The sequence below is a fragment of the Psammomys obesus genome, unplaced genomic scaffold, assembly GCF_907164565.1.
Source record: "Psammomys obesus unplaced genomic scaffold, mPsaObe1.curated_primary_1811, whole genome shotgun sequence".
In the NCBI taxonomy this organism is placed as follows: Eukaryota; Metazoa; Chordata; class Mammalia; order Rodentia; family Muridae; genus Psammomys; species Psammomys obesus.
The window spans coordinates 3042915-3064332 of NW_026593947.1; the positions used below are offsets into that span (position 1 = coordinate 3042915).

Below are 21418 nucleotides of genomic sequence, written 5' to 3' on the forward strand. Positions count from 1 at the left end.
GCCCCGCAGGGGGAGGGCCTTGGAGGGAGTGGCTTTAGGAGGGTGGGGATCGCTGTTCTGAAGCTGTGACCCAGTGTGCCTGACACAAGCCACTTACAGAGAAAGGATTTCTCTTGGCTTATGGGTTTGGGGGTTTAGCCTGTGCCTGCTTGGCCTCCCGTCCCTGGGTTCAATATCATGGCAGCCAGAATGGGGGGTGGTCATGGGGAAGATTCTTCACCTCATGGTGGAAACAGAGCAAGGAAGTTACAGGGGCCAAGCCTACCTTCAGAGCTACATCCCCAGTGACCTCTGTCCCCCAGTTAGGGTTGACCTCCTGAAGTCCCAGAATCTCCAAAGTAACCGCAGGAGCTGGAGACCAGGAGTTCACACTCGGACCTCTGAGGACAGCATAAACCTCAGACCCTGGCTTCAGCAGCAGCTCAGGGCTGGCCTGCTGAGGGGACAGGGAGAAATGCTGCTGCCAGTGAGGCTTTCAGACGGCCCAGGCTCTGTCTCAGGTGCACCAAGCCCGAGTTTTAGGACAGGCCTCCTTGAGCCCTCACGAGTGCCCTCTGTGTGCATTCCTTCTCAGGACCTGTGCCTCCTGATGGCACCTGCTGTAGCTCATTAGGCTGCATGTTTGCTTTTGTTAGGGTTCTACTGCTGTGACAAAACGCTATGACCAAAGCATGGGGGAGGGGAAGGGTTATTTGGCCCACGTATCCTGAACCCCAAGTCCGTTGCTGGAAGCTAAGGCAGGAGCTCCCGCAGGGCTGGAACCTGGAAGCAGAACCATGGAGGGTGCTGTTCACCAGCTTGCTCCTTAGGGCTGGCTTGGCTGCTTTTTACACACCCAGGACCACCAGCCCAGGGGTGGCACTGTGCCCTGAGCCATCCTACTCCACTGACTAAGACCCATAGGCTTGACCACAGCCTGACTTGATGGAGGCGGCAGCTCAGTTGGGTTCCCTTCCCTGAAATGACACTGCCATGTGTCACGTTGACATGACATAAGCCAGCACAGTGCTGACCATCCTTCGGGAGTCCGCGTTTGCTGTTTTGGCTGAGCTGTGTGCTTCTGGAACCATCCCCAGCCTTTGACCCTGGCCAGTTAGCACTTGAGACTGTGCTCTGAGGACCTCGCGGCTGCCTTCAGGTGGCGGGGATGGGCTGGCTGGCTCATGCCTGTGAGCAGCAGGTCTTTACTCCTCTCCTGTGGTAGAGATGGTTTAGGAGGTAATGCTGTACTTGACAGGACTCTTGATATGAAGGAGTTTTCTATGTCCAAGGGTCCTTGCCCTGACGTTTCTGAAGGCAGATCTCCTCCAGCCTGGTGTGTGTAGAACTCGGGTCGGTGTGGAACTCCAACTGAGCAGCCTGGGTTGGCCTGGGGCCTGTGACTCTTGGCCTTCCGAGTGCTGGGATTTCAGAGGTGCAGCATCGTGCGTAACTTGGGAGGGACCATATTTCAGCGTCTCCTTTGTCTAGGACTGGGTAACGCCTGGTGAGGCCTACACACAGCAGGACGTTTTGGGGCTCTGGGTTCTAATCCATCAGAGCCTGCTCTCTGATGTTGGCATTTCTGAGGCAACCCAGGCAGGAGGTGTGAGAGCTCAGAGCTGGCTGAGCCGCTCCGACACAGTGCAGTGTTGAAGCAAGAGCCTGAGGTAGTCTTCTGTTGCTGTCAGACAGAATGCTCGGACCATGGGAGGAAAGGGTTAACATCAGCGGACTTCACCTCCCTTTGGAAGAAGTCAGGGCAGAAACCCAGAGCAGGCTCTTGGAGGCAGGCCTGCCTGCTGCTTGGTGCCGTGTCAGCTCCAAGCAGGAGCTCCCACTACAGCTGGGCAGTACAGCAGAACCCAAGCAGGAAGGCTGCCTGCGGCTGTTCCCACGCTGGCGCCTAGCTGGCCTCCTCATGCAGCACAGGCCCTTACAGGGTCATGCTGCCGCACACGTGATCAAAACCACGACAGGCCCCACAGACAAGCCCATGGTCCAGCCTGACAGACAGCTCCAGGCTGTGTCAAGTTGCCTGACTAGGACAAGATGCTGGCTCTCCCCTTAAAGTTCTGTCATGGGGAATTAGCTTCCTGTTTTTCTTGTAATAGAAAGTAATTGACCCTTTTTGAACCTGTTTGATAAAATTAAGCTATCAAATTTGTGGAATGTCTAAGTTAACAGCTCTTGCGCTTCGAGGCCAGGATGCACAACAGACAGGGTTGCTGCAGACCCGAGGTTGTGCAAGGAGACAGCCTTGCGTGTGCGACGGTATAACGTGCGTGTGCTTCGGAAACAGCGTCTTCTCACAGTAACAGGAAGCGCTTCGTTCTTGGGCACATCCCTGTCAGAGAACAGACTGGAGAGAACCTGAGTGCCATCCTGAGCAAAAATAAAATTGTCACTATTTTAGGGGCGCACCGTAGAAAGGCTTCAGTGGTGGAAAGGCTGGGAAAACAAGCTTGTTAAAAATAGGACCTTAAGTGTAAACAGTTGTTTCTTGTTCCTTCCGTTAGCACAGCCACAGAAAGGAGCCATCCTCGGGATCCTTGGGTGACCAGCTCCGGGATGTGGCGGGCTTCTTGTTGAAGCTGGGGCTTGCAGGGGTCTGAAGCTGGCAAGCTGTGGCTCACTCAGGTTTCTGACACTCTGTCATGCTCTTTGCGCCCCTCCCATGGCTGCACTGATGGCTACTGACACTCGGCAGAGGGAAAGGCAAGTTGATAAGATAGAAATTTAACCCGTGCCGAGGCAGCCCGTGCCGAGGAAGGCTTTGGCTGCTCCTGTCCTGGGCAGACAGTTGTAAGCTGGCTGAAGCCAGGGCTCACGCCCTGTGCCACTTTCTTTCTACCTCAAGGCTCCACTAGTTGGCTGACTGCCTTATCAGAACTAGAGTGAGCATGATTGTTTGAGGGGGAGGGAGAAAAGGAGTGGGAAAGGGAGACTGTGCATTTGTACAGCTGTGAGGTGTTCACCTGGCTAATGGAAGAGGCAGGTGCCTTTTTCTGTTGCTCTCTGCCTTATTCCCTTGAGGGAGGGTCTCTCAAGAACCTGGAGCTAGTGAGCAGAGACCCCAGCAGTCTTCCTGTGTCCCCAGGGCAACACAGGTCACAGGCGTGCATGCAGCCATTCCGTGTGTGGGTGCCAGGTCTCCATGCTTGTGCAGTGCATGCTCTGACCACCAGGTCATCTTTCCACCCAACCATCTGTGCTGCCTTACCATCCAACTTTCTTCTGCCTGCCTGTCCCTGTCTCACCCTGCCCGTGTGTGTTTGCTCACAAACACAGTGAACACAAGTTGCTCCTCAGCTGTTCACCTGGATTGTTTGTTTGTTTTGCTTTTATTGTAGTTGTTGAGAGATGGTCCCTCCTTGGCCTGGAACTCACTAATCCTGTCTCTCTGTGTAGCATCAGGCTAACGTGTCCAGCTGTTTTATGTGGGTTCTTGGATCCATTCTTAGTCCCTCGTCCTCGCAAGGCAAGAGCTCCAGCGGCCGAGCCATTTCTCTGGCATCCTTCGGAAATACTCTTGAGTGTGTCAGTGCTTCTGAATATTTCAAACGATGTGCAGAGTTTGTGTGAGAGCATCTGTTAGGCCGCACGCTGTTGTTCGTTGTTTTGTTGTTGAGGACGACGGGCTGGCATAGCTCTGCTATCTGACTGGGTTGAGTTTTTGGAGATGCTGGTGACGCCTTTGAGATTGACAGGCCGCTTCTGCCAGCACTAACTGTGACAACAGCCCAGAAAGGCAGAATCAGCTGTTTCCAAGTGCTGCTCTGGGTTGTTCTGGGTGATGGCAGCACTGCTGTCAGGGTTATTTCTTGTGCAAATGAAGGTGGCTGTGAGGCCCCTGGGGCCGGCAGTCCTGTTTGCCTAAGCGCCACTACCCGGGCATGGAAATTTCTCTATTGGTTTCGAAGATACAGAAGAAGAAGAAAAAGAAAAAAATACTCCAGACCCAGAACGCTGTGCTAAAGTTTGGCTCACAGGTGGCTGAATAAGAACTCTCCCATTTAGACCCCGAGAACATTAAGTATTTGACTCGCTGTAGTGCAGCCACCCATTGCGCTAGATGTCGGCTGTTTCAGCGTCTACCTGGCTCCCAGCAAATGGGGAGTGAGCACTGTGCTGTGACTGCATCCAGGAGCCGTTGGGTGACTGAGGCATGGCCTTAGGAAGTATTTACACAACAGCAACAGAAAAGGTGGACAGTAGCTGTGAGAGTGACAGTAACCTGCAGAGAGACAGTTCTGAACCTCGGGTAACTCAGTGAGCTTGTCGAGGATTCACAAAGCTGGGGTCTGTGCCCGCCATGAGGAAATTCCTGTGGGTTTCCTACCAGACACGGTCCTCAGGAGCCGCTCTGTGCTTGGCCTCAGAGTGATGCAGAAGGCCTTCCTCCCTGCTTGTCGTCTGTGATGGCGGGAGATGGGCAGTGACTGACAGGTTCAGGGTGGAGGTAGTGGGGAAGAGCATTTGCTGTCCAGGCCGGAAGACCTGAGCTCACACTCCCAGTGCACTTGGGAAAAGCTGGACAAGGCACAGCTCATGACTGTAGAAGGTAGAGGCAGGAGGATTTCTGGGGTTGGCCGGCTGCCAGGCTAGTTCCAAGGTTAGTGAGAGGCCTTTGTTTCAGGGGCCTGGGATGGACCTGGCTGGGCCAGGACACTTCATATCCTCCTCTGGTCTTGTGTGCACAGGGGTGCCCGCACCCTCCCACGTGTGCACACAGCACACACACAAGACACACATGATCCAGGTTACACATGGTGAAGAAGCAGAGCAAAGCTGATCATGTTTTTGCTTGTTACATTCCAAGTTGAGGCTGTACCAGCTGGTGTTGGCTCATAGAAGACTTAGTTTTTCCCCCGTAAGTTTAGTCACCTGTCCTGTCATCAGGCTGGCAGTGACTCACTCACTCCAGAAAGCAGTGGCCATCTACACTTGCGTTCCACAAATGGGTCTGCGCTCAGCCCTGGGTCCTCCTCAGCAGCCTGTGAGACCTTGGTGGCCTACTCCCTTCTGTAGACAGCCCCCAAGCCACAGATGCCTCGAAATGGGCCGCTGTCACGTCAGAAACTGTGCAGCCCAAAGCAGCAGCTTCCAGGGAGCAGTTGGAGACTCCTGTGGGAGTTGCAGATGGGCAGGAATGGGAGGAATCAGGAGGGGACCTCAGCAAGAAAGGGCTGGAGCCAGCACAGGCAGTGAGGTAGGTGCTGGGCAGGCAGGAAGCAGAAGTGGAGGCAGTGGCCAGGGCTGTGCGCTGACCTGCGCCTCTTCTGGGGTGCCCTCCACAGCCACTGCAAGCCTCTCTGTCAGCTCTCCAGGCCCCTTGATCTCTGTGGGGGTGCAGGCTTCTGCTGCCCTCTACCTGCACCCTTCCCCAGCCCCACACTCACTCTGCTTGCATCTTCTTCTCTGCACAGGCTGTGTGCTGTGTCTTCACGAGGGGGCCAGTCGTCTCTGCTCTGGGCCGCCACTGCAGGGCTGGCTACCTGCCCGAGCGCTAGCACGGCCGGGTTCATGTTTGTTGAAAGAGCAAATGAATGGAGTGTCTTTACTGAGCTTGTTCTTGTTTGTGTCTTCTTTGAGTCTTCACACTGTGGGAAGGTACCTGCCACACAATAGAGCCATTTGGGTTCCAAGTTCATTGTGAATTGAGCAGAGGCTGCCAGGAGACAGGAAGGAGGGGCGGGCTGCTTGTTTGCAGTCTGCTGGTCCCCAGGGTGGGGGCGGGCTCCTCTGCTGAGCTTGCTCGTCCTTCAGCCCCGCACAGCTCCAGAGCGGGTTTTGTCTGTGCCTATAGACGTCATTAAAGCCAGAAGGCTCTGCCTTCAGCATCTCCATGATTACAGCACTAATATTCATTTGAGTATTTATTTTCCTTTTGCTCAAGTAATTACGCTGTAGCAAAGCTTGACTGTAAAAAGTGGATTATGTAATTACCTCTCTAGAAAATTGGCTTTCGACTTGCACTTGGGATTAGTGTCTGAGCAGACTGAGGTTCTGCTGTGGGACGCATGTAGTATCTTTCCTGGCCTGGTGTGTCTGACGAGCACCTGTGCACAGCGTGGGTGTTCCGTGGGTGCTTTGGTATCACTGAACTTGGACGTTACCACGTGTGTCCCAGGTCAGATCTGTGTGAAACACAGAAAAGTGAGAATTATTTTATGTGGCCACATTGGGGAAAAGGATAAAAAGATCCAGCAAAACTCCCAAGTCTGTCTTGGGCATCCAAAAGTGAGAAAAAAGTCTAAATTGGGGGCTAGAGATGTGCACCTCTCAGCAGCCAGAATACAGTAGTGCCCCGCCCACGCCGGCCCACCCTGGTCCCGCCCACACCAGCCCCCTAGTTCTGGGCTTCCTCTTCATCTGTCAGGTGGGCTGACAACTTGTGAAGGGTGACCTCACTTTTGGGTGGCACTTTTCTTTCTCCTGGGGAACTGCGAGGTTCTTAGCAGCCCACATTCGAATAGCCTGAAAGACTGAGAGAGACAAATGTCTTTACAGTTCTTCCGTTTCTGCCTGTTGTGGGCAGACTGGCCTGGAGCTTCCTTAGCCTGCTCAGTCAGCCATGCTGGACAGACAGACAGGCCAGGAACCTTCCTGCTGACAGGCCAAGGATGTTTCCAGGGAGACTTAGGGAAGCAGAAGAGAGGCTGAGCGGGGGTGGGGGGTGGGGGAGGACAGCAATGGAGGACTCTCAGTGAGGTCACGTGGCTCGGCCCATGCTGCCTGTGAAGCCTGTGATGTTTGAGTTGCTTCTCTCACACCGGGTCCCTTTTCTGCGTAGCTGAGGTTGGCCTTGAACTTCTGCACTCACTGTCACTGTTTCCTGAGTGCTGGGATCATAGGCACATGTCCCGCACCCAGCTTCCATGCGTTCTGAGAACTGGGTGGACACAGGTGGCTCTGTCTGTCTGTGTGTGTTTGTGACACTATTTTCTCTTTCCCTAAAAGGAGTTGAATTTACAAAGGTTTCTCACAGTGAAGGAAACATCCTGTAGCCTGAGCCAGCAGTGCAGAGTGAGTGTGTGTGTGTGTGTGTGGGGGGGGGGGGGCATGCTCTGTGTCCAAGGATTAATGTCAGAAATGTGTGATGAACTAAAAGAATTCAACACCAGAAAAACACAGCAAGTCACAGATAAGCCACAGACACCTCAAAATGAGGAGTATAGGTGACCGCAATATAAATAAGTCAGCATGTTTACAGAGAGCAAAGCAGGCTTCTTCAGACATCCCGAGTGGAGCTCCGTCCTCTCTGAAGGTGGCTGGGGCCTCCCCCAGGACTGGAAGCACAGTCCGAGAGGAGGGAGCTGGCCCCGAGCTCCTGGCATCCTGCTGTCCCCGTGCTGAGAACTTTCTAGAACTGGAACCAGGCTTTCTATCCAGGCCCCAACTGCGGGAGCCTGGCTCTACTAACAGTGCAGACAGCTCCGAGGCCTCCCCAAGACTTGACCTTCCCGTGGCTTCCATGGATGCTGGTCTTTTCATCTGTGTGTTAGTGTGTGTGTGTGTGTGTGTGTGTCTGTGTGTGTGTGTGTGTGTGTGTGTGTGTCTGTGTGTGTGTGTCTGTGTATGTGTGTGTGCGTGCTCTGGGTTGGCGGTGGGCATCCCACGTGAGCACTGTGGAGTAGGCCACACAACAACCTTTCCCTGTGCTATTCCCCAGGCGCTGTCCAGCTGTGTGGGAGACAGGAGCTGTCACTCAGCCTCAGCAGCCTGGCTCGCCCCGGGGTGCACCCATCTGCCAAGCACATCCCACGTGCCCAGTGCTTAATGGCGTCTAGGGATCTGAAGTCAGGTCCTCGAAGGGACCGGAGTTTGGGCGAGAGTCTGAGCCCAGGAGGAAGCTGAAAGACAGCAGCTGCAGTTGGTGCATCGGGCATTCCTCAGGGTCCGCTCTGGCTCCGGCTCCCGAGTGAGGCTGACCTCAGGGGGGACACACACAGGAAGTGCGGCGCTTCCTGGTCAGCCAGTCCAACCCAACCTAACGTCCAGGTTCAGCGACAGCACCGTGACAGGTGCTAGACGAGCAAATCAGTGTCAAAGAGTTTAAGTGGACAGTGACTGAGCAAAATCCCTAATGTGATGTCCAGCTTCCACACGTGCGCACTAGCACACACAGAGACACACAATCTATCTATGACGCCTCAGCTTCCGGTGTGGGCTGTGGGTCTCCTGGTCCGTGCTGTGGCCAGTCCTCCGGGCATGCCACGTGGAACTCGACAGGGCACCACAGTGTAGCCTGCTGCAGCGTGGCTGGCACACCAGCGTGGAAGCTCCCCTAGCATAGCTCCTCGCTGCTGCATGGACAGTCTGGCTGTGTCTCCCAGCCTGCGGGAGCAGCAGGTGGTGACCAGCCAGTGTGCACAGACAGGTGTGCTTCCTCGTGCACACGACCACTCGCGGAGGAGGAGCTGAGGGTCGCTGCGGGCTTTCTGAAAATGTTTCTCTGTTGTGGTTTTTTATTGTTTGTTGTTTGTTGTTTGTTTGTTTTTCCCCACATTGAGGCACCATCTCATGTCTTATGCTGACCAGCCTTGAACTTCTGTTCATCTAGTGGAAGTGACTCTTTGGCTGAAAGGTTGGTTGTTCATTACTTTTAAAGTAATGTGATTATGGTTCTCTCTCTCTCTCTCTCTCACTCACACACACACACACACACACACAGGAATACATCACCAAGGCCTTCTGTGGCACTGACTCCTGAACTCTCTCCACAGCTTTATAGGGTGCTGTGGGCTTTCTCTTAGTTCGGCTAAAAGCCTGTTGTTTATGTTATGCCCGTGAGCGCTTTCTGGCATGCATGTGCACACTGCCTGCTGAGGCCAGAAGAGGTGTCGGGCCTTCTGGAACCGGAGTTACAGGCAGTTGTGAGCCACCTGGCCTGGGTCTCTGAGAGAGCAGCCCATGCTCGTGACCGCCGGGCCACCCCCAGCGTTTCTCTGATTCCAAGAGCGTGGACTAATGACTGTGGGAAGCTGTTGAGGGAGGTCGCCCCTCAGTAGTGACCAAAGAGGTACACAGCTGTGGCTGGATCCTCAAAGCCACGTGGCCTGAAGGCGCACACTTCTGGGTTCGGTCAGTCAGACCTCCTGTTCTCGTATAGGCATTGCATAGGTGTGTAGTCCTGTATGTCTGAAACTGTGGGGGGGAGGGGGGTGGCTACCAGTGCAGAGCTCTGTGGCCATCAGAGACGGCCACCTCGCTGGCCACATGAAAGAGGGATGATTTGGTCCTGATGGCTCTCTGTTTCTTTGCCCTTGGGCTCGCATCCTTCGCTCTGAGTCCCAGCTTGTTATATGGTGACCTTGACTCCGACCTGGAAGCCAGACACCTCCCAGCACCCAGAGGTGAGGCCTTGGCTCGTAGCTGCAGCTGTGCCCTTGTCCTCAGCAGCCGTAGCTCTGCTGTGAGCGGCTCTTTTCCTCTGACGTGGCTGGGATGGTTAGTGTTAAGAAAAGCTGGAGAAGTGTTTTAGAACCTGGGAGAGGAGCTGGATCATGGGAGGGTCTCCAGGGGCCTCCCTTCTGTCTTCTCAACGTGTTTCCGGCATGTGACTTGGGAAGCTGATTCTGGATTTGTGGGGGAAATGCTCAGGTTTGTGCCCGTGTCAGATTTCATACAGAAGATGTTTTACAGTCAAATGTGGAAATAGAGATTTATAATGGAAATGCTGATTCAGTTTGAGCCAAAGCCAGACATTTCATGAGGGAAAATTAGATTAAACACTAGATGCTTAGAAAGACAGTCTAAAACAGGTTCCCGGGCGGCAGGCAGGCAGCTCCTCGGCATCTGAGGCCTCTAGTAAATGCCGTTTTCTCTGTCTCTGGGCTCGTAGGTCCCCAGAACACCTGGTGCGGGGTCTGGTGATTCTTCCACAACACTGCAGGGTCAAAGCAGATGCTGTGATGGGTAATCCAGTCCTGGCCTGGCATGTTGTCTTTACGGGTTTAAAAGGCCATTCTAGATGGTAGGTGTGTGGGGTGCCCTGTCACTACTGACCATGGAAGTGTTGGGCAGGGAGCTTGGGAGGAGAGCGCTCACGCCTGTTTGCAGGGGGAAGGGCTTCCTGCTGTGGTTGGACCTGGACCAGGCTCTGCCTGACCTGAGTCGGGTCAAGGCTCTTCCCAGACGTGTGCTCTCCCATTCCAGGGCAGCCTGCCTCCGTCACACTTCCGGTAGTCTCCTGGTTACACAAGCATTTCTGATTTTGACAAAGCCAGGTTATCCATCATTTTCTTTTGTTGGCAGTGCTGCTGGTGCCCTGTTCAGGAAGCCACTGCCAAGTCTTTGCTCATACCATGTGCTTCTACAAGCTATATTTCTTGTGTGGATATGAAGGTTAGTGTGTGTGTGTGTGTGTGTGTGTGTGTGTGTGTGTGTGCGCGCGTACAGAGGTCAGAGGTCAACATCACACATCTTTCTCAATCACGCTCCACCATAATGTTTAGGACAGGGTCTCTTACTCTCCTGGAGTTCTCCTGCTGCAGATGCACAGTCGGTCCTCACAGGCAGGACAGGTACTGTGCCAACCATCTCCCCAAACTCGCCTTGTTGTTTTTGTTCTGTGAGTTTTATGGTTTCTGTACTTCTATGTTTAATCTCTTTTGAGTGATTTGTGTGTGTGGAGTAGGGTCCATCATCACACTTTGTATATACACATCTAAGGAAGCATTTCCCCTACTGAATTCCTCGCACCCATATTGAGAAGGATTTGACAGTGCCCCTGAAAACATGCTGCAGTGAAGGGATGGCTTATCTTGAGCCGACAGTGAATGGATTTGTTGTATATTCCTTAAAAAAAAAAAAAAAAAAAATCAGGCACTTCAGCTGAGTGCAGAAGCAGGCGCGGCCAGCCTTCTCTCTGCCTCTAAGGTGAATGGGAAAAAGCTGCCATGCACCACATGCTTTCTTGGCTTACCAAGGGTGCTCAGCAAGCTGCTTAGTGCCCTGGGTTCAGTTTGAGTCTTGGATTGTGGTTCCATAGAGGGAAGGATGTGCTTCCTGAAGCTCTTAAGGCTCAGCTGTATGGGAAATCCTTTCCACGGGGCCGGGATCAGTGTGGCACTAACCTTAAGATTCGAGGCATTCTGAAAGACTTGCTGTAGGATGTGAGTAGAGTCAGATTCATTGATAAGGCTAGGGAAGAGGGCTTGGCTGAGTTTTTGGGTAGCAACACCGTAGCATGTGTGAGCACAGAGGGCCAGGCTCTGGCAAGGACCAGGGTAGGTGCTTTGGATGCTGCCTTAGTCAAACAGGCGCTGTTCTGAGGGAATATGATGGGGCCAGTTGGGTTTGTGTCAGCTGAAGCAGAGGGGGAAGCACATTGTGGAGGAACGCTGGACTTGAGCTTGGTAGGCTGGGGTTGGGTGTGGGCTTTGAGAAGAGCTGTGAGAACTTGCTGTGTGGCTGTGCCGGCGAGGGGAGGAGAAGCAGCAGCAGGAGCATGCACAGTGCAGGGCAGAAGCACTGAATGGAGCAGCTTGGGTTTGTGGGTAAAGGCTGACCCATCAGCAGAGAGAGGGCGTGTGGAACCCCCAGATGCATTCAGAGTCTAGGGAAGGCAGCCAGATAGCTGGACACCAGCATCTGCAGAGAGCCCGGGAGGCGGCAGCAGGGCACCCAAAGGAGAAGACGAGGAGTCTTTCATCTGACCCTGTGCTGTGACGGTGTCCCTGCTCCATCCTGACACCACATGCAGCCATGTGGATCTAGACAGAAGGTGGTCACGGGTGCCAGAGCCAGACGCTATTATGAGGATGGGGCTGGGGGAAGCAGTTTGTGTGACAGGCCGGGCCCTGCCCACATGGCACTAGCTGATGCTCAGTCTACAGTCACCTCGCTCATCCAGGGCTGTACGTCATGGGCTCATCCTCAGCAGTTGTCTGGGGACTAAAGGTTTCAGTCCATTAAGAAGTCCTGCTGCTCTGATGGAAGCTGTCCTAGCTGCACCTTGGGTCTGCTGTCCTGAAGACCACACTGGGGAATTCCCCAAGCAGCACATTGCTCACCTAAGGAGCTGTGGAGCTACCCCAGTGTTCCTACCAAGGAAGAAGCCAGGCAGGGCTAACCCCCATATTGAGAAACTCCAGAGTGGGGAATCCTGTTCTGTGCATTTTCGTGGCTATAATGTTAGTTTAATGTTGCTATCAGCTCAATGTTTCTTTTTCTTTTTTAAAGGATGTCTGAATGAAACACTAATTTTCCTGCTAATATTTAACAAAGAAGCAGTCATACTATGATTGAACTTGCTGTCAGTAATGGTTGCTATTTATTAAGAGGTGCATTGGCTACTTTACTCGTTTCTGTCACAAAACCACAGTGAAGAAGGGTGTGGCTCATGGTGGGAAGGCAGGCATGTACCTTGAGGCTGCTGGGAAAGAGAAGAGGCCGACGCTCAGCTCTCTTGTTCCTCAGCCTGGGATCCCGCTCATGGTGGCTGTTGCCCACACTCAGGCCCTTTCCTCCTCAGCTGAACATCTCTGGAAATCCCCTCACAGGCAGACTCAGAGTTCCAGGTGCTGGAGGAGATGAACCGCTGTGTCAGCCCATTCCTCAGGCCATCTGCATGTGCATTACACTTCCTGTGACCCAGGCTGAGCAGACGCGGCCAGAGAAAGCCACAGCCCAGCTCCTGTCCTGGTAGCCACAGGGAGGACCAATGTGGGGTACCTTTCCTCTGTGCATCCGTAGATATGTTCTGATTAGATTCTGCCCCCGTAGTTATCCTTGTATTATCGATGTACGGTATAGTTTTAACCACTTTTCTATGAATGGGACTCATAATTTGTGCATCTTTGAGGGTTTCAGCCATTCGCTGCAGCTGCAGTCATGATAAGAGGCGCGGTCATAAGTGCAGTATTAGTCTCTAAGACTCGCTGATGATGCGTGAAGACTTGGAGCGGCGTCTATTTCCTGTGCTTAAACCTTGAGGTGCTGCCCAGCTCTTCTGGGGTACCTTGGGCGCGTCCTTATTGCCCTGCCTTCCCTGCTCGTCACTGCAGGGCTCCTGTTTCTGCTGGAGGCTGGGAGCTCCCTTGTCTCCTTTGTCTCTAGCACCCAGGGAGGGCTGCTGAGGCTTTGACTGGTGCAGGGATAACTGAGGCTGTGTGTAGTCGTGGTGCTCACCTCAAGTGCCCAAAGCCCTGGGTTCGATCCTTCCCAGGGGGCTGCTGGGGTGTGGGTGAAGGGTGGTAGCCTTTGCCAGCCATCCATTTGCCCCTCTGCAGCTCATTTGGCTGGTACCTCTGGGATGGAATGGCTGCTGAGCATTAGGATCTTAGTCATTGTCAGTGTTCGGTGGACAAGGCCCTACCCTGGGTTTCCACGTTTACACTCATCCGCCTCATAAACACACATCTGCAAAGTTAGAGTGAACTCCACTTTCTTTTTTAAAAACAAAGTCCCATGGAGTCAGGACTGAGGAGGACCTTGAGCTTGACCCTCTTGCTCCTACAGCCTCACTCCCAAGTCCTGTTGAGGGCACCGCCATGCCAAGTTTATGCAGTGGTAGGGACCAAGGCCAGGACTTCATGTGTGCCAGGCAAGCGCTCCGCCAGCTGTGCCACTGCCCAGCCCTGCCCTCTTACAGTGAAAGGCTGCTCAATAGGTGGACGAACAAACTGCAGCAGCCTCTTAGTTATGGAGTGTTTCTGCCTAATGCGTTCCTTTAGTTACGTGTTGATTTATTTAGTATGTTATGGTCCATTTACCACTGGTAAATGTCTGTACTGGTCCCTACAGAGGAAGTGCAGAGCACGACTATGTAACCATGGACCCACGGGCCACGGTGAGGGGAGATTCACAGGAAGGTGCTGCCAAGTACACAGGGGGAGGAAGCAGAGGACACAAGGGAACCTGGCGCGGGGCGCTCAGCCTGAGAGGAGGCTGCCGCGTGGTCAGCCATGCCCAGCGTCTGCCGCTCCAGTCAGACGGAGCAGCTCGGGCAGCAGCCTGAAGTGTGGGGTGCCAGAAGACCCGGAAGGCACTTAGCATGCTGCGCCCGAGACCCACGTAGAAAACGGGTCTGAACAGAAGACAGAGGTGGAAGAGCGTGCCACACACAGGGAGACACGCTTAGAGGAGGGAAGGAAGAGGGAGGAGCTCAGAACTCATCGGGGCTCTGCCCTCAGCTCTTTGCCCAGCTGGGAAACTTGCTGGATAAGACTCAGGACCCTGCTTCTGTAGCTCCATGGTTTGTCTCTCTGGCGTGTTCTCTTGTCCTCAATAGTCCGGTAATACTTAAACTTGACAAAGCTTCTGTGCATCTGTTGGCAACAGCGGAGCCTCTGTACTCCCGGGCATCTGGGAGAGAAGCCGTGGAGTGGTGGGTGGCCTCGTGGTCAGCGTGGGCTGCGTGGGGTCCTGTGCATTTCCCACTCTGTCTTCCAGTGCGTGCTGGGAGAAGGAAGGGAGAGGGATAGATGGGCGACTCACAGAAGCTGTCCTGGGGTCCTTGACACTTCATACAGTGCCTTTCCAGTGTCTGTGAATCTGTTCACAGTCTTCATTCCTGGATCGATTGGAGAACTTGTGTTTTACTAGGACATTTTTAGTTTCCTCTGAGTTTTCTTTTTTTTTGCCATGTGGTTGCTTCAGATATTCTTTTATGCTTATAATAACATTAATGTGTTGAATATGTTTATGTTTTCCTTCTCATTTAAAACCTGTGTGGTGTTCTGTCTCTCTTGTTCTTCTATGGGCTTGAGAAGGAACATTTTTGTAAGGAGCTTTGACTTGCTTCTCCTGTCCATGTCTATTCCATCAGTTTTGGGCTCTTCTGCTACATTTTGTGTTGTCTTTGAAAATGGCCAGAGTAGTGCGCTCTCAGCTCCTCCCATGACTCTGAAAGGTAGTTCAGTGATTTGGAACTAGGTACCAGAGTGGAATTCTCTATACAGAAGATGTATAAATTAATGCTAGGAACCTAAAGATGAATTCTCTGGTATTACCTGTTGAGGATTCATGTAGCTCTGTACCAGACATTAAAGAGAAAAGGGGAGGGTTACATACATACATACATACATACGTGTGTGTGTGTGTGTGTGTATGTGTGTGTGCCCGAGTGTGCACGCACACAACTATGGGCATGTACCCCATGAGTGCTCCTGCAGAGATCAGAGTGGCACAATAGCTTGTTTCCTCATTTTTGAGACAAGATCACTCACGGAACCTGGCGCTTTCCATCATGTCTGGGATGGCTGGCCAGAAGCTTGTAGGATACACCTACATCTGCCCGTGCTGCAGCTAGACAGCCTGCTTTTACATGGCTGCTCAGGGTATCAGCTCAGGTCCTGTGCTTTAACATCAGACACTCTTGCCACTCAGGTGTCTCCCTAGCCAGCATACCTTTTAAGTTTGAGTTTCTATTGCGTCTGTAAAAAGCAGTCATCTAAAGAACCGGTGGCTCTGCGAAAGCCTACTTCGCTGAATGAAATGCACTTCAGTGGAAGAGGGGCAAGAGTGTTTGCTTTTTCCCTCTGTCGTCACTCTCTTGGTTTCCAGGGACTGGGTTTATAGAAGTCTAAATCATGTCGGAAATAACAGCAATCCAGGGCAGCCTGCGATCTTTTAAAAATAGTAATTCTAGGTAGACAGAGAAAAGGCAGCCATTCCTCTGTCTTTCTGAGAACGCAGGTCAGGATGTCTGTGCATCTGCTTGTATTTTGTGCCTTCATTTGTCATATCCTAAGATCCCTTATTGCCTCAGTTACTCACGGCTCAGAGGTAAATAACATGAGGCCGTGCCCAGACAGATATTTTTTTTCTTTTAGTATTGAGGACAAAGCACAGCAAACCAGCTGCTACCTGGGAAAACATCTCCACTTCTCAAAGATGCCTGTCTGTTCACGCTGACCACCAGGAGCTCGCCAGAAAGTTATCACATATTTAGCTAATTGGGGTTTTAATCTTGTCCAACTGAACTGTAGTTGGATATTATGCTAATGGGAGAAGGACAGGAGCTGTTCCTTAGGTCCACAAATAAGTCCCCTCACCTGTCTGAGCTGGGCAGGTATGCAGCGTCAGCCACATTTCTGTACGGTTAAAGATAAGGGAGAAGGACAAAAAGTAGGATTTGTTTCTGTAGGTGTTTTGTGACTGGTGCATCCTGGGAAAGTTTCTCTAGGAGTGGCGGTCGTGGTCCTCTATCAGAGTTCCAGCCAGCCGTGTACATCAGCATAGACAGGCCTACCCAAGCCATGCGAACGTGCAATGTGCACACAGGACTGTAAGAGTGTTGGTGTGAGCAGAGGCAGGGGCGAGAGACGAGAGGTCAGCCTGTGGGCCCATGTTGATCTGAAATGTATCAGCCACAGCTGTCTGTTTCCTGTCCTCTAATTCAGGTGAAGGAGATGCTTGTGGACGACGCTGTGAAGAGTGCTGCTGAGAAGTGAGGAGGAAGCACACCCATCGGAGCGTCCCAGGAGCTGTGTCTGAGGATGGTGTTCACCCTCAGCGAAGATGAAACCCAGACAACCAACCTTTACCTGTGTGTTTGTCACAGTGTGTGATAGCCAGGAGGGGCGTTCACCACGCCGTTGCTTATGACTGTGTCTCGTCTCTGTGGATATGAGTGATCCAAGGCCACCACAGGGAGAGAAGCACAAGTTTGGCAGAGCCGCCTCCAAATTCAAGGAACCTTCTAGAACCATGCAGTCTGATGACTATTTTGCTCGGAAATTTAAAGCCGTCAATGGTGGCATGGGACCCGCTCCTTTAAACACCTCCAGTCCCAGTGAGGGCAGCGGAGGTGGTGGCGGACCAGCCAATGGTACCCCAGCGGTGCCCAAGATGGGAGTGAGGGCCCGAGTGTCAGAGTGGCCTCCTAAGAAGGACTGCTCCAAGGACCTGGCCTGTAAGACGCTGTGGGAGAGCCGTTCTCAGTCGAGCTACGAGAGTGTGGCCTCCATCATCCAGAATGGCCAGAACGACCAGGGCGACAGGGAGCAGGAGGAGCAGCTAGACCTGGACTTTGTGGAGGCCAAGTACACCATCGGGGACATCTTTGTCCATTCTCCCCAGAGGGGGCTCCACCCCATCCGTCAGAGGAGTAACAGCGACGTTACCATCAGCGACATCGATGCCGAGGACATCATGGACCAGCGCGCCGTGAACCCCAACACGGGGGCCGCGCTGCACCGGGAGTACGGGAGCACCTCCTCCATAGACAGGCAGGGGCTGTCCGGAGAGGGCGTCCTCGCTGTGCTCCGAGGGTACCGCCTAGAGAGCTACGACCCGAAGCTGACTAGCTCCTTCGGCTGCCCGGATTACTTTCCCTGTGACACCGCCATCTCCCCCAGCCTCCATGCTGCCACCCAGATTTCCCGGGGAGAGTTCGTGCGCATCTCAGGGCTGGACTACAGAGACAGCGGCCTCCTGATGGGGAGGGGCCGGGACAAGCCCTTCAAGCGCAGGTTGAAGTCAGAGTCCGTAGAAACGTCGCTCTTCCGGAAGCTTCGGACGGTAAAGAGCGAGCACGAGACCTTCAAGTTCACGTCCGACCTGGAGGAGGGCCACCGGGACCGGGGCGTCCGCCCTTGGCGGTGCCAGAGGTGCTTTGCCCATTACGACGTGCAGAGCATCCTGTTCAACATCAACGAGGCCATGGCCACGAGGGCCAGCGTGGGGAAGCGGAAGAACATCACCACCGGGGCCTCAGCTGCGTCCCAGGCCCCGGTGCCCGCGGGCCCAGCCACAGGCTGCGAGTCCCCGCTGGGCAGCAAGGAGGACCTCAACTCCAAGGAGAACCCGGATGCTGACGAGGGCGACGGCAAAAGCAACGAGCTGGTCCTCAGCTGCCCATACTTCCGCAACGAGACCGGCGGGGAGGGCGACCGGCGCATCGCGCTGTCCCGGGCCAGCTCGGCTGCGCTCGGCGCTGGGGAGAGCTGCTCCTTTGAGTCCTCCCTCAGCTCACACTGCACCAACGCTGGCGTCTCCGTCCTGGAGGTGCCTCGGGAGAACCAGCCCATCCACAGGGAGAAAGTCAAGCGCTACATCATAGAGCACGTTGACCTTGGGGCCTACTACTACCGCAAATTCTTCTACGGCAAAGGTAGGCGTCCTGGGGCCGGGGCTCTCACTTCCCCTCTGCTGTGCATCAGTTCCTTTCTGGGGACACATAAGTAACCCCCTCCCCCAAGTGTCGTAAGGACAAGCCAAGCTGGACTTCCATCAACATTCACTCCAGGGAGCCAGTGAGTCCACTAGACTTACTGGAGTGTGGGCGAGGGTGGTTGTGAGCAGGTTACAGGGGGCCTTGCAGCGGCCACGTGCCAAGTCTGTGCCCAGCATGTATGGCGGACGGCTGCCCACATGGGAGCCTTCTTGCCTTGTTCTCGCCCCTCCTGAGGCCACAGGCAGTTAGGGAAGGGATGGCTGGGTGTCAGGTAAGGGCCTCCACCCTCCCTGCCATTTCTTTTACAAGACATCAACAGTCAAAAGGCCCGGCTGCCGTGGCCTTGCATCACAGTGCCCAGGGAATAGCTTGGGAGGAAGGATTTGTTTTGACATGGTCTCAGAGTCCACAGTCGAGTGTCCGTATGTTCTTGGTGTGGACACTGGAGCATGTGTGCACAGAATTTCTTCATTGCACAGTGGACAGAAAGGAAGAGAGGAAGGTCGGAGTGATGGCAGAGGGAGGAAGGGATGGAAGGACGTAGGGAGTTACTGGCGATCAGGTATCTCTTTCAACACAACTGCAATGACCCGCTCTACCAGCTTCGTTCCAGGTCCTAGAGTTTCTCGGGCTCCCCAAAGCAGCCCCCTCCCCAGCTACAGACCCTTTGCCTAACATAGGGACCTGAGGGGGACATTGAAATCATACCAGTCTCTGGGACTGCCATGGGCTTCACTGCCTTAGAGCTGCTTCCCCAGGTCCTAGGGCCTTGGCCCACTGGGCTTGGGCAGTTCTTGGTCAGTTGTCATCCCCTGCAGCTAAGAGCCCCAACATCTGGCCATGCTGACCATAATCCCCACCAAGAGCGCACCCTCCTCCTCTGATGCCATCTTACTTGGCGTCGTGTGATTACAGTGCTTCTGCCTGTTCCTCTCCATAGCGCCTCACACTGGATGGACTGCAGAGTTCCATAGTTCTTTGCTCTTAAACCTTGTTTGTTCAGCCAGGCTGCACGCCTGTGATCCCAGCACTTGGGGAAGCAGAGGCAGGTGGATCTCTGTGAGTTCGAGACCAGCCTGGTCTACAAAGCGAGTCCAGGACAGCCAGGGCTACACAGAGAAACAAACCATATGTCAAAGCCCTGTTGAAAGTATTCCTGAATTAACCAGATTTCATGGTTCTGAAAATAGGATTATTTGGGCAGAGATGAGGACTAAGAGTTCTTTCTGGTGTCATTACAAAATTTATTATATTATATTGTATTGTATTGTATTGTATTGTATTGTATTGTATTGTATTGTATTATATTATATTATATTATATTATATTATATTATATTATATTATATTATATTATATTATATTATATTATATTATATTATATTATATTATATTATATTATATTATATTAATTATATTAGATTATATTGCTTTCACTTTTGTTTGCTTTGCCACAGGTTTTAGTTACCAGTGCCCTTCTTTGCCCATTCCCAACTCTCAGTGCTTTGAGTTCTGTCCTTGTCACAGGAGAGCTCAGAACCTCTGAAGTGTGTTTCTGTGTGTGCCTGACTGCACCCACAGTGCCCGTCCCTGGGCACCAGCTCTTAGACCTGAGGAGGACTGGGATCCTGGAAGGGGGCAGTGTTTGGGCTCTCCAGAGGAGTCAAAGGGAACAGGCTTCCTCACTGAGACCTGTCACAGCTGACGGCTGGCTCGTGAAACAGAGTCTGTGCACAGCTCAGCGTCTGGGCAGCTGAGTGCTGGAGAGTTAGGGCATCAGGGTGAAGAGGCTTCTCTGGTCCTGTTGTGCAAATGATTAACAGCTTCCTACTCAGTGTGTCTCACACCCAAAGTGTGTGTGAGAGGAGCAATCATTGCCCCAGCCATTGCCACCACTGGGCTTGCTAATGACCTCAGGGTCTGTCCCAGGAAGTGTGCTCATCTGTGACCTGTTCTGCAGGCCCCGCTGCAGTGACTTATTTCCTCTGCTCTTTCTGACTGATGGTGGAGACACTAGAAAGCATTGTTAGGCTACTGAGGCTGGTAAGAAGTCAGTTCATATCCTCCCAGAAATAATCCTGTGTCCACACCCTGGAGTGCATGGTGAGGACTACCGAAGCAGCTGGGAGCTGAGTTCTAGGCTGTTCTGTGAAGCCCACAGAATTCAAATGTGGAAACACTGTTTTTTTTCCGCAGCCTATCTTTCCCCTTCTCCCTTCTTGTCTATGGCTCTCAGGGGACCTGCTGATAATCTCTAAGGCACTTTTTACTTTCTTTTTCTCCTTGTGAAACTCCCGGTGCCCTGGGTCGGCTCCTGTGCAGGCTTTCTATGTTCTGGGCCGCTGCTGTGCAGAGGTCATGGCAGTCACGGAAGGGTGTCTGAGCAACTTCAACCAAGGAGCGGCCGGCCACCGTACACAGAGCCAGCTGGCAGCGTGACCTGTTCAGACAAGTCCTCCCACCTCTCCTGAGAGCCTGGAAGGAAATGAGCCTGGCAGGAAGATGGCTAGCAGCAGTCTCTGTTGGCGACCGCTGCTCTGCACTGTCATGCCCCCTTGCTGTATAGTCTCTCAGCTCAGCCATTTACAAGAGTCCTTGCCTCACCCCAGATGGGTCCTGCAAAGCCCCGGTCAGCTCCTGACACCTGTGTGACAGCAGCTGGGCTGGGTGTCACAGGGATGACGCTGCCACCATGAGCTCCTGCCCCTCTGCCCCCGGAGCTTCTATCCTATTGCTGTGCTGAGGTGTCCTGACAAGTGTAGCTTAAGGAAGGGCTCATTTTAGCTCACAGTTCGGGGCGAAGGCCATCATGGGTGGGCAGTGTGAGCAGCAGGAGCCCGAAGCAGCGGCTACCTCCGCTCCCCAGTCAGAGCCCAGGGAGAAATGCCAGCCAGCATCGGGCTTGGCCTCTCTGGGCTGTGCAGCCCAGGGTCCCACTCACAGTCGCGCAGTGATGGAGATGGCCCACAGGTATGCCCACAGGCCATCTTCCACAGAATTCTGGAATTTCTAGTTGACATCGTGGGCTTAATGCTCTCTTTCCTTCTCTTCCCTGCCTTACTTTTTCCTTTTGTCCTTTCATTCTCCCTTTTCTTTCTGCTTTCCTCCCTCCCTCCTTTATAAAATGACACTGCCAGGACATGTTTGCTTTCTTCTTGCCTTATCAACTTTCTTGAAGAGTGGGGGCCACTTGGAGGGAGCAGGGGAACAGAGAGTTTCAGCGTGGCGCAGGGCTCCATTGTGGCAGTGGCACTACCCAAATTAAACCGCACTGAGCTTCTCTGTCATTCCACCCGGCCCCTTGCTCCGTAGT

At 53.3% G+C, this 21418-nt stretch overlaps 1 protein-coding gene across 4 annotated transcripts in view; it reads left to right on the forward strand.

The window, feature by feature from the left end:
* The window catches only part of Sipa1l2 (signal induced proliferation associated 1 like 2), a 140547-nt gene that overhangs the window by 59316 nt on the left and 59813 nt on the right, over window positions 1-21418 (forward strand). For all 4 annotated transcript variants that reach the window (XM_055617545.1, XM_055617548.1, XM_055617546.1 and 1 more), the window contains one exon: window positions 16332-18043. In XM_055617545.1, the coding sequence (XP_055473520.1) occupies window positions 16558-18043 (1486 nt within the window). In that variant the 5' untranslated portion in view covers window positions 16332-16557. Of the gene's footprint in view, window positions 1-16331; window positions 18044-21418 lie in introns of those variants that run through there.